Below are 12698 nucleotides of genomic sequence, written 5' to 3' on the forward strand. Positions count from 1 at the left end.
ACGTGTTTGCGATTGGAGTTCACCCAGATAATCCCGGACAAACTCCCCATCTGAAGATCTGTAAGGCATTCACATCTGCGAAGTCTCTTTTACCAAATAAGGTCACATTCACAGCTTCCGGGATTGGTACCAGAATATTTCTGGAGGCCGTTCATCAGCCCACCGCAGTCAGCCTTCTCTCTACCACACCCAGGCTGTGGACAGGCTGGATCCCCTGTTCTCTTCTCCTGGATATCTGTCCCCTATCCGCCTCTCGTGCCATCCCTCGACCTGCCTCTTCCCCAAGCTTTGTGACAATCCTTCAATGTTTGTTCTTTCTTTAGGAACAGGAAACTTGGTCTGTCAGCAGGCAAATGGCTAACCCAAGACTCATCTTCGTGTGGCATCATGTGCTCCCCTGGAGCTAAGTTCAGTGTCATGTGGCACTTCTGGGAAAGACCTAAAGGGTAAGGCATTCACTCTTCCCTCCCTCCCTCCCGTTGTCCACCTGTTGTCTGGGATTGTGGGTGTGAAGGATGGAGCACAAGCAGCCATCTTGGACCATGAAGAGGAACCCACATATTGACGATGGAGCCACAGTATAGAAGGAGGTTGGGTCCTGACACTGGAGCCCCAGACAGCTTGGGCGACTGCCTCTCTTCATACAAGAGAGACTACTCTTCCTTTATAGTAAAACTCAATACTGATCTGCGATAGGCAGAATAACTGTCCCCCCAAGATGTCCATGCTCTAATCCCTAGTCCCCATGCAAGTGTAATGGTGGCGATGCCTGGGTGGCTCAGTCGGTTAAGCTACCAACACTTGATTTAGGCTCAGGTGATAAACCCAGGGTCGTGGAATCCAGCGCCGCCTGGGGTTCTGTGCTGAGCATGAAGCCTGCTTAAGATTCTCTCTGGAATCGGGGTGCCTGGGTGGCGCAGTCGGCTAAGCGTCCGACTTCAGCCAGGTCACGATCTCGCGGTCCGGGAGTTCGAGCCCCGCGTCAGGCTCTGGGCTGATGGCTCAGAGCCTGGAGCCTGTTTCCGATTCTGTGTCTCCCTCTCTCTCTGCCCCTCCCCCGTTCATGCTCTGTCTCTCTCTGTCCCAAAAACAAATAAACGTTGAAAAAAAAAATTAAGATTCTCTCTGGAAAAAAAAAAAAGAAAATTCTCTCTCTCTGCCCCTCCCCCTCTCAAAAAAATATACCAATGATGAATATAAGTAATAAAAAGGAAACGTCCCATGCAAGCCTCAAAGCTAAGAAGCTACAACTAACTTTTGTGTCTTAGCCCCACTTCACACACGAAGAAGCTGAAGTCTACAGAGGTTGTTCAACGTGCCCAAGTGCACGGAGCTCGTGAAGGGCAGAGTCGGGATTTGAACCTGGACGCCGGCACGCCCAGGCTGCCTGGTGAATCTCCGTGCTCTGGCGCCACCTCGCGAGGGCTCCCAGCCTCCCCTAACCCGTCCCGAAGCCGCCGAAGCCCCGCCCCGCTTCGGGCTCCGCCCAGGGTTTCACCCGCACCCGCACCGCACCCGCACCCGCACCCGCACCCGCACCCGCACCCGCACCCGCACCCGCACCCGCACCCGCGGCTGCAGGGACTCTTGAGCCAAAGCTGTTCCAGCCCCGAGGAGTCTCGGACTTCGCTTCCTCCACAGCCTTCCTCCTGAAATTTCGTTGGAGTTTCTCTTTCTATCTAACCGCTGCCCGGGCGTCCACTTGGCCTTGCCCACCTCCCAAATCCTTGCCACGACCTCCTGGTGACAGGTTCCATATTTGGAGCTGCATTCTCGCTACACCTGTCTCGGCTGGGGAGAGACGCTTCTTCAGTGGCCCCCAGCAGCCTGGCGGCACCCGGGAGCTCGCGGGAAATGCAGAGCCTAGATCCTTCACCCAGACCTGTTGGATCGCTTTCTTAAGACCCTCCCCCCTCCCTCCCCAAGCGATTTGCGGCGCAGTGAAGGTTGAGTAGCCTTGACCTAGACCGCAAGGGGGCCATGGGATCCAAGGGAGGCTTGGAAACAAGGAGCCTCACCTGGGGCCGGTGTATCTGAGAATACGGTCTTCAGCCACGTCCTGAAGTTGGATGATGACTGACCTTTTGTCTGTGTGGGAGAAGATTCAAGTTCATGTGAGGCATTAGGTTCCAGGCATGGCCTTATGAGGCTCCCCCTGGGACCCCCAGGACCTGTCCCTTTTTCTATGGCTAACGTGTTTTTTTCTTTTTAATCAGGAAAATTCTGTGAAATACGTCTTATAGAAGCTGAAAAACTTGAGGTGTCAATACAGAAAATTCTAGATGTAATAAAGTCAGTGACCTGCGGAGACTTAGAAGACCAAAACCCTACCCAGCGTTTTTCAAACTCCAGGAGGCATCAAATTACCAGGAGGGCATTTAACACTCAGATTGTGGGGCTCCACCCCTAGAGTTTCTGATTCATCCAACTTGGGTGAGGCTGAGAATTTGCACTGACTTCTAACAAGTCCCCGGGGGATGCTGATGCCATTGATGCGGGGACCACACTTCTGAGAATCCCTATTTCCAAACCATAGGATTATGGCTGCTTGGGGGGGGGGAGGGGGGTGGTCATATTAGCCCTTAAGGATTATACAGAAATAATCCCACCAGTGACATATCATTGCAGAAGCGTAGTGAGTTCCCCTGATCCAGTGTGAACTTGAGTACCGATCTGAATATTTTCCTGTACTTACGCAACAGACAGCATTTTCATTTCAAGGGTGTGCCACCTACAATATTGTCTGTGTTCAGGCACCACCTTGATTGAGACAAATACTTCCTTTTTCTACTAGTGGCAATTTCACGTGCACACCAATCTCCTTTTTTAGGGGCTTGTGAAAAAATGTGGCATTCAGGTTGTGAGCTCTGAAAAGATTTTTTCCTGATGATACAAATCAAAATATACCAGTGGACATTAAGGGGGAAACTGGCTATTCTTTGCACTGTATTCCCAGAGTCCTTTGCAATGCCCCGTTTTAACTCTCTTCACATTGTGTTCAAGTTATTGATCTACTTTCTCAAGGGCTCATGGGTTCCTCAAGGGCAGGGCATTCTTCCATTTTTTTTTTTTTTTTTTAAAAAGGAAAAAAGGAGATGTTTACTTTTCTACTATTTGCCCAGTTTGTGTTAATAAACAGTAAGGAAGTTGTTTCTGGGTGAAGATGGCTGTGGGTGCTCACTCTGGGACATCAGAGATGTGCATGGACTTTTGTGCTTTGGAGATTTCATGGGGTGTAGAGCGGGAGTGGTTGAGGGCTGGGGGCTTGTTCTTGATGGTGGGTGTGCTTCTGTCCGGGGGCGGGGACAGAGTTTCTCCCCCACTGTGTCCAAGCATGTGTCTGCGCTCAGTGCGTGCTGTTCTCTAGAACTCACCAGTGAGTCTCAGTGACTGTCAGTGGTCGACTGTGTCACAGCACGTCCCTCCCCTCCCCTGCCCGTGTATGTGTCCCCGGACTGGGGATGCCGTGCCCTCGCGCTGGGTCTCCGTGGGTTCGCTCTGATGCTGGCTGTATACTGTGGTCCACAGCCGGGGGTCCTGTCGCTGGGTCCGTCTCCCCATCAGGGTATCCTTGCTGTCCCGTGTCGCTACAGTGTCTGATGTTCGTGGCCCTCTCCAATAGCACTATGCTTTCCTGTCTGCATCCCTGAGGCCAGGGACCCATGCAGAGCTGGGAGGGTGGGGGCTCTGTGTCCCCGAGGTCAAGGAGGCCGGCTGGGAAGTTAGCGGCTGGAGATTAGATTTCATGGGCTCACAGGAGGAAAGGAGGGAGAAGGATCCAGGTTCTGGTTTGGGGCAGGGCCAGGCCAGGATCCAGGGTCTCAAAATCATCATTATAAGACAGTCATAACTGCTCCCGTCTCTGGAGCTTGTTCCCTGTGCTGGGCACTGTACTTTGTGCTTTATATATTTATATTGATAATGTTTTTGTTCAGTATTACAGATTAAGTATTTATATTATATGTATAAATAAAAATTATGTGGATTGTTCCTAATGCTTATGAATAAGATTTAATTATGTCAGTTATAGATTTCTTTATATAGTTATTTTCTTTTTTTAAATGTTTAGGGGTGCCTGGGTGGCTCAGCCGGTTAAATGTCTGACTTCGGCTCAGGTCATGATCTCACGGTTCGTGGGTTCGAGCCCCACGTCCGCTCTGTGCTGACAGCTCAGAGCCTGGAGCCTGCTTCCCATTCTGTGTCTCCCTTTCTCTGCCCCTCTCTCACTCATGCTCTGTCTCTTTCTCTCAAAAATAAATAAACATTTTTTTAACATTTATTTTTGAGAGAGTGAGAGAAAGCGAAAGAGAGAGAGAGAGAGAGAGGGTGCGAGCACACAAGGGGAGGAGGGGCAGAGAGAGAGGGGGAGACACAGAATCCGAAGCAGGCTCCAGGCTCTGAGCTCTCAGCACCGAGTCCGACGCGGGGCTCGAACCCATGAATCACGAGATCATGACCTGAGCTGAACTCTCAACCCACTGAGCCACCCGGGCGCCCCATAGTAAATTTCTATTGTCCTTTTCTATCATCCCATTGAAGGTAGGAGGAAACCAAAGCTCAGAGAGGTGAGTTCACTTGCCCAAGGTCACTCAACAGAGTGACAAGAGTCAAAACTTTGAACCTACTTCCAAGTGTTTCTAGCCTTTGGCTCCTCACCCCTGCATGACCCTGGCCAAAACGGGGAGACAGCATCTGGGGGCCCCGGGGGTGGGGGCAGGGCGAGCTGGTCGGGGAGAAGAGCAGACTGTCGTTGATGTCGCCTTGTGCTGCTTTGTGTTTATTGAGCTCTTACTGTGTGCCAGGCACCGTGCTCAGGGCTGACGTAGTAACAGTGATGGCAAATGCCCACAGGACACTTGGCAAGGGCCCTACCGTTAGTGCTGTCACGGGGACTAACTCACTGACCCCTTATGCCAGCATCCTGAGGTGGATGTCATCGTTGTCCCCCTGGGGCCCCGCTCAAAGAGGAGCTGGGATTTGGCCCCAGGCAGCCTGGCTCCGTAGGCCGTTCACTTACCCCCTCCCTCTGTACTTTCTGTCACCCTTTGTAATCTTCATAACAATCATCCATTAAAAATTTTTTCATGTTTATTTATTTTGAGAGAAAGAGGGAGAGAGAGGGAGAGAGAGAGAGAGAGAGAGAGAGAGAGAGAGAGAGAATCCAAGCAGGCTCCACACTGTCAGCACAGAGCCCGACAGGGGGCTCAATCTCACCAACTGTGAGATCGTGACCTGAGCCGAAATCAAGAGTCAGACACTCAATCGGCCGCCCAGGTGCCCCGGAATATCACCCATTTTACAGATGAGGAAACCAAGGCCAGACTTGGCCTTACCCACAGAGCCACAGACTTGAAACACTGATTGTTGATGGGTTCATCCACTCTTCACTCTGTGCTCGCCTGGCAGGCAGCCAGGAACTCCAAAGTCTCTGAAGGGTCTTGGCCAGGCTCCCAGATGCCCAGCTCCCTGTCCCCCTGTGAGGTCCCAGCCTACCCACCCTTCCTTTGCTGCTCCTTAAGTTTCCCTTCGGCTTGTGTCATTTCTGCTTGCTGATTGGTCACCGCTTACTGTATGTTACAAGAATTGTCTACTTTTTCCCAGGTTAAAACGTTTTCGTTTAGGCTGTGTTTGTTGCTATACAAAAGGTTTACATGTTATACAGCTCACTAGGTCCTCTGTTTATCTTATAAATTCAAGATTTCCAGTCTTCTGAAGCAAATCTTCTGGCTCCTGGGAAATGGGGAGGAGGTTGTGGCAGCCTCCTGTTCCTCCCTTCTCCCCTTCCAAGGCTTTGCCTTTCTTGGGGAGGGGGGTTGTTTGATATCTTCTTGTCCATTTGTAAGCACTCTTTATATATTATAGCTATCATTGATACACTGGCCCACGCGTTGCGATCTCCCACCCCCCACCCCCACCCCCAAACCTTTTTATACGTTGCCTTGAGGTGGTAAAAACCAAGCGTTGTCCTGATATGTCTAATTCACAGATTCTGGGTTTCCAACCTTGGTTGGGAATCTCTCCTGTTCTGGGGGGAGTGGGATCTTTCTCCTCCTCTCCTCCCCTCCTCTCCCTTCCCTCCAGGGCCTCTCTCTCCTTACCTCCAGCTTTTCCTTTCCCAAGGTCCTGTGTCCTGATAAGGGGACTTGCCCAGCCTGAAAACCCAGCCCCCCACCCCCACCCCGCCCTCCGTTCATCTCTCTTTATTTGGAAGTGGGCGGGGGGGGGGGTGGTGGTGGTGGTGGTGGTTTCCAATCCCTGTCGGTTTTCTAGAGCTCTTCGTACCTATACCTATAAGGCTATGCTGCCCTCCTGTTACAAGAGACTCGTCCTCAAGTCCCGTTAATCGACTTTTTAAAAATAACGTTTGCCACGTGAAAGTTACTAGGTTGTATACAAATCTGCCCATCTCGTGTTCAGCGGCTGTGGGTTTCCGGCCTCGGTTAGGAAGGCCTCCCCGCGGGGGAGGCGAGGGAGGGCGTCCTTATCTCGCAGCTTCTCCCTTCCCACGGGTCAGGCGCATAAAAGCTCGAGGACGCGGCCCGAAGTGTCGCCATGTCCCCGCTGTGCGCCCTGCTGCTGGCCCTGGCCCTGGTGGCCGTCCCCGGCATCCGAGCCGCCTGCCCGCTGCCCGCCGACCTCAAGAGGCCGGACGGGACGCGCACGTGCGCCAAGCTCTACGACAAGAGCGACCCCTACTACGAGAACTGCTGCGGGGGCGCCGAGCTGTCGGTGGAGCCGGGCACCGACCTGCCCTTCCTGCCCGCCGACTGGAACAACGCCGCCTCCTCGCTCGTGGTGGCCCCGCGCTGCGAGATCACCGTGTGGTCCCTGCGCGGCAAGGCCGGCAAGACGCGCAAGTTCTCGGCCGGCGCCTACCCGCGCCTGGAAGAGTTCCGCAAGGGCATCTTCGGAGACTGGTCCAACACCATCGCGTCGCTCTATTGCAGGTGCCCGCCCGCGCCCCGGCCCCGCCTCCTCGTCCAAAGCGCGCACCGCGCCCCCCCCCCCCCGGCGCCCCCGACCCACGTGGGGACTCCCTAGAACCAATCCCGGAGGGCCCCCTTCCCCTCCCCGCACCCTCCCCCCAGCAAGGCCATGCCCTTCGGACCCAGCTCTGGGATTCCCGGACTCAGAAGCTGACCCCACCCTCCAGCCCGCCTCCCACCTTCCTGAATCCTCCACCTGCGGATCCGTCCAGAGCCTGGCAGTCCTAGGCCTGGCTTGGGGATGGGGAGCCACCAATCCTCTCACCCTGGAGCCCCCAGAACCGAAGCCAGTCGTCCCACCCCCAGATCATTGGGTCCTGGAGCTCCCAGACCCAACTCTGGGACTCCCAGACTCTAAACTGACCCACTGCAAGACCCCAAACCCAGTTCCAGGAAGCCCCCAGCTACCCTCATGCTCCCCCCATCCACCTAGACCCTCTAGATGGGCCTCCGCCCTGGAAACCAGTCCCAGGAGGCCCTGCTAGGGTTCTGGAGTCCTCCAGACCCAACTTTGGAGGCCCCAGAGCCCACTCTGCCCTCTCGCATGCAAGCTCACAGACCCTGGGGCCCTACACCGAGTCAGAGCTCTCTCCACCTGTTGGGTCCCTCCCCCTACAAGAGCGCCAAGAGCTCCCAGGACACCTAGGTCCTGAACTCAGAGCCCAGCCCTCCACCCCATCTCAGGCTTTCGGAAGCCCCCACACCCTGGATCTCTAAGCCCCTGGCATCCCCCGCTGGTGACAATTTTTGACTCTGTTGCAGGTGTTACTGATGCCTTAGAGGTACCTCGTGTCCAACCCCCACAGAGTGCAGAGGCCCCTCACCTGGGGTATGCTGAAGGCCCCCAAGTCCCAGGAGGAGAGAACTTTCTTCCTGCCCCCTCCCCACCCTGTCTTCCCTGCAATATAGAGTGTGCTTGTGAAGTTACCCTGTCTGCCATCTACTCGTGCTTGGGGCCCAAGTCCACACTGGAAAGGGCGGGCGGGGCGGGGCGGGGGGGGGGGGGTCGGGGGAGAGAGCAGGGTGGTGAGGCCTGCATCAGCCTATACTTGGGACAATGCTGTAGGTGGGGACATACTCATAGATTCTGCCATGGATTTAGGTGTGCACAAAGGCACACAGCCACAGGACACGCGTGTGACATGTACCGTTGGCTGACTGTTAAACGTTCAAATGCTTCCCACACTTTTTGGTAGATAGCCCTCCCCTGAATGTCCCCCCCACCCCACCCCGCCCCCAGCTGTTCTGGCCTGCCAGGGACCTCCAGATTCCCTCAGGATTCACGCATGGAACAGCTGGAGGCCTCCAAGGACCCTGCCCAGGCTAAGACCGGGGTCTCCTGCGTGATCTGGCCAGAGCCCCGGGCTTAGGGGTGGTTAAAGACTTTCAATCTCTTTTTCTCCAACACGTGGAAAAAATTTTAGTTCAGATTTGCAGTCTGTCCCGCCACTGTCCCCAGAACGATGGCCCCGGATAGATACCATACCTTGCTGGGTTCGGGGGCTCTGGAGGACTGAGGCGGAGAAATGAGGGTCTTGTGGGAAAAGATACGGGGACGGCTCTAGGGGTTGAGAACTTGGGGGTGTGCTGACAAGGGGAACAGTCTGAGACTAAGAGATGCCAGAGAAGAGGCGGGTGGGGGCTCCAAGAGGCTGTAAACTGGGGACATGTGGCGAGATCAGCGGTCAAGGGAGGTGCCAAGGGCACAGGGGTTGTGGGGTGCTGGAAAATCACGGTGTGAACTCAGTGACATTGTGAAGAAGCAAACGCCAGGGAAAAGACTCCGCATCCCCGCGCACAAGCATTTATTCATCGATCCACAAGGATGCACGAAGCCCCTACTGTCTGTCGAGCAACTAGCTCAGGAGGAAGTGGCCGCTGCCCTCACGGAGCTCAGAGAGTACGGCAGCAATGCCGACGAGTCAGACGTCCAAGGGTGTGGGAAGATGCCAAGCGGGGGGCCGAGGGCCAGGCAGGAATAAGGGGCCCAGGAGGTGGTCAGCGATCAAGGAGAAGCTGAGGGGTCATGAAGGGATTAAGGGAACAGGTGGTGGTGAGCACCAGGGAGGAGTGAAGAGAAGGCCACAGAGTCCAAGGGTCAGGGAGGTGCCAAGGGATCGGGTAAAGTGTCAAGGCTGTGGACAAGTGACACCGGGGGTCAGAACAGGCCCGGACTCTGCCAGTCACTCCCTGAACTGCACGGACACGGAGGAGTCCGTCACCCTCGTCCGCCGCAGCCCCCCAGGCTCCATCCGGTTCTTGGTCTTGTGCAGGAAGTGGACGAAGCGCACGCCAGGGCCATACTGGCGGAACACGTGGGACACCTGTGGCAGCACCCAGGGTTAGGGGAGAAGTCCTCGTTAGGGACCTGCGATCCCTACCCTACCCTGCCCTCTGCCCTCTCTGAGGTGACAGGAACACGTGTCTGGGGATGGCAGCCGGGGACAGAGCCTCACCTGGATCCAGCAGCCGGGGCGGCCTCTCCCGGAGGCCCGGGGGGCCACATGGTGCTGCGCGATGACCGTGCGGCGGTCGGCTGCCAGCAGCCAGACGTGCAGCTCGTAGACACACGTGTCCAGCCGGCTGTCCTCGTACCTGGGGGTGGGGTCCAGGCCTTCAGCTGCCACTGCGGCCCCGACGTCCCGGCCCCAACCCCTGGCCCTGATGGCCATTCAGCACACGCTCACTGGCACCCACTCTGTGCACCCCGGGGCCGGGCAGTGCTGGCCACACAGCAAGATGGCCCCCACCCCGCCCTTGCGGGAGTCACAGTCTGATGGTGGAGGCAGACCTGTCACCAGTGAAACCAAGAATGGTGGGGGCTGGGAGGGGGGAGGTCTGGGGGCACATAATGCATAATGCGTCTGCCCCAGCTTGAGGGTAGTCAGGAAAGGATTCTTGTGTAACCACGCGCGACGGAACCCCAAAGGATAAGAAGGACTTTATCTCGAGAACAGGGGGTGCCGAGCATCTCAGAAAGAAGGACCGGCCTCCGGCCTGGCCCATCTCAAAAGCTGGGAGTCTCAGGGCGAAGGGGCTAGTGCAGTGGGCGGGGCTGGGTCCTGCAGCAGGTGAGCAGGTCTTGGTGATGAGCTCAGATCAAAGGGGAGGAAAGGTGAGGTTTCCACATCCAGGAGCCCATCCCATGAGCTGGCGGGGACAGACTGGCCGGGCAGGGGCACGTACCAGTCCATGACTGTGATGTCTGGCTGCTCATCGTCGAGGAGCTCCTCCCAGAGGCCCTCGGCCATAAGATCCACACACTGCTGCTTCACGGTCCAGCTGCGGGACAGGGCAGTGGGGGGGGGGCGGTGAGGCCTGGGACGTGCTGGGGTCCTAGCGCCCTCGCAGAGACATCAAGGGCACCCACATAGGGGCGCCGAGCACTCAGTCAGCACCTTGAAGGTTCCTCTATTCCCCTCTGAGGGCCACTCCTTCGGAACCCCATGATGCAGATGAGAAACTGAGGCTCAAAAAGGGAAGTCACTGGCCTTAGGGATCCCAACCCAGGCGCGTGTGACTGAGCCCCTGAGTTACACCGTCTCCCCTAATGTGCAGAAATGAGGCTCGGTTTGATGGAGAATCAATAGTGGCCTGGTGACTCCCTCTCCCGGGGGGGGGGGGGGGGAAGTGGAGAAAACAACACTAAGACCTGTTATTTATTGAACATCTACTACCTGCGGGTGGGACCTAGCCAGCCAGACCCTCCCTTGTGTTTTGCGAGCATTCTTTTATGCCAAAGCCTGTGCACCGAGCAGGAGACTGAGGCCCAGAGGGGCAAAGTCAGTGTCTCTAGGGCCCGCAGCCAGACCCTGGGGCAGGGAACCAAACGCAGGCCACACGCATCCCGGCCGCTCACCTGAGGTTCTGCTGGAGCTTCTCGGTCCTAATGTACCAGCCGTGGAAGTTGCCTGGCAGGTGGAGGAGCAAAGCGTTAGAACAAGCACATTCTCCAGGACTGTCCCCTCCCCTCGGGCGCCGCCACCAGCACTCACCCAGAGTCTCCAGGGGCTGCTGGGTGGGACCCGTAGGGGGTGCCGGCTCATAAATGTTGATGCCTGAAATGCACAAGGTGAGTGGAGCCTCAGGCAGGCTGAAATTGCCTCCAGCGCTCCCCCCCCCCCCCCCCCCCGAGGGCTCCGCTGGAAGGGCAGGAATCTGTGCCAGACCGGACCTGCCTGGCAGCGACGTGTGAGTCAGAGCCTTGCCAGAGCCCTGAGAATGTCCGGGGGGGAAAAGCGACGGTGCGGTGAAGAGGGAGGGTGGAAGGAGGAGGGCGTCCTGGTGTGACAGACAGAGGGACCGAGAGAGAGAGGCACGTAGAGAAAGAGACAGAAATACAGGCGGAGGGAGGCAGGGAGAGAGAGGTAGAGATACGGGGTAAGACAAGGAGACACAAGGGGGCAAATGATACAGACAGAGACAGAGGGCCGTGCAAGGCGGGACGGAGAGAGGCGCCAGGAGACGGAGAGGGGCACAATGACGGGAGAGCCGGGGAAGGATGCAGAGAAAGCGAGAAGGGCAGAGAAGGAGAGACGGAGGGCTGCGAGGGTGCCGCGCGCGGCGGGAGAGGCGGGGCCTCGGGGCCGGGTGCCCTGCGGGTCCCGCACCTTCGGGGTTGGGCGAGCGCAGCAGGTTGCGGTAGAGCGGCCGCCGCAGGAACAGCAGCTTCCAGGTGAGGCGGGGGGGCAGCTCCAGGCTCCCGCCGGGCGGCCCCCACTCCTCCAGCAGCAGCTGCCGGGCGTAGGCCTCCGACGGCTGCTCGGGCCGGGGGGACCCGGGGGACTCGGGGGGCGCGGGGGACGGCGGCGACGGCGGCGGGGGCGGGGACGGCGGCTCCCGAGGGCTCTCGGGCTGGTCGGTGTCCATCCCGCTGCCGAGCGCGTGTGGGTCGTGCACCTGCTCGGTCTGTGGGCTCCGGGCGACTGTGCCGGGCTCGGCCGCGGGGCTCGGGGTTAACTGGGGGCGGGAGGGGCGGGGCGCTCGGCGGGCATTTAAGAGACGGGTGTGTTGGGGGAAGGCCCTCCCTCGGTCCCAGGCCCTCCGCCCTCAGACTTAGGAGTCCGGGGCCCCAGTCCCCTGCCCCTTCAGACCCAGGAGTCCGGGTCTTCTCCTCCGCCGGGACCCAGGAGTCCCGGCGCCCAGCCCCGCTTCAGTTTCCCAAGCCTCCTGCCTCAGTTTCCCCGGGGCCGGCCGAGGGCCCAGGCATTGGCCCTGGGAGAAGCGTGTGACAAAAGAGCTAATACCAGGGCTCCCCGCCCTCATCAAGACCTGGCATGGCAGGGTTCAGAGGTCAATTGAGGCAGACCCCCTCCTGCCCCCACCCCGTTCTCATCCAGAGGGTAGGAGGTGGGGGGAGGTCCTACCTCTGTTGGTTCCTCCTCCCCCCTCACCTGGGCCACACCCTTGGGACCCTGACATTTCCTGTTCTGGAAACCAAGGTGGAGGGCAGAGAGAGACACAGGGGCACCCGGGTGGCTGAGTCAGGTAAGCGCCTTGATTTCAGCTCAGGTCATGATCTCACAGTTTGTGAGTTCGAGCCCCGCTTAGGGCTCTGTGCTGATGGTGCGGAGTCTGCTTGGGATTCTCCCTTTCTCCCTATCTGCCCTGCACGCACTCTCTCTCTTTCTCTTTCTCTCTCTCAACATAAATAAACTTGAGAGAGGGACAGAGAGAGAGAGAGAGAGAGAGAAAATGGGCGGGGGGGGGGGG

At 57.5% G+C, this 12698-nt stretch overlaps 2 protein-coding genes across 2 annotated transcripts; one reads left to right on the top strand and one right to left on the bottom strand.

The window, feature by feature from the left end:
• The first annotated feature begins 6532 nt into the window (after positions 1-6532).
• SYCN (syncollin) lies at positions 6533-7913 on the top strand. Its single transcript, XM_040445908.1, has 2 exons — positions 6533-6947; positions 7749-7913. The coding sequence occupies exons 1-2, from the start codon at positions 6553-6555 to the stop codon at positions 7756-7758; spliced, it is 405 nt and encodes a 134-aa protein (XP_040301842.1). The 5' UTR covers positions 6533-6552; the 3' UTR covers positions 7759-7913.
• Positions 7914-8746: 833 nt separating this feature from the next.
• NCCRP1 (NCCRP1, F-box associated domain containing) lies at positions 8747-11926 on the bottom strand. Its single transcript, XM_040445917.1, has 6 exons — positions 11597-11926; positions 10982-11044; positions 10846-10897; positions 10173-10268; positions 9443-9581; positions 8747-9310 (listed from the first exon to the last, which is right to left on the bottom strand). The coding sequence occupies exons 1-6, from the start codon at positions 11853-11855 to the stop codon at positions 9170-9172; spliced, it is 750 nt and encodes a 249-aa protein (XP_040301851.1). The 5' UTR covers positions 11856-11926; the 3' UTR covers positions 8747-9169.
• Positions 11927-12698: the final 772 nt, after the last annotated feature.

The sequence above is a fragment of the Herpailurus yagouaroundi genome, unplaced genomic scaffold, assembly GCF_014898765.1.
Source record: "Herpailurus yagouaroundi ecotype Mexico unplaced genomic scaffold, PumYag 194, whole genome shotgun sequence".
NCBI classification, from domain to species: domain Eukaryota; kingdom Metazoa; phylum Chordata; class Mammalia; order Carnivora; family Felidae; genus Herpailurus; species Herpailurus yagouaroundi.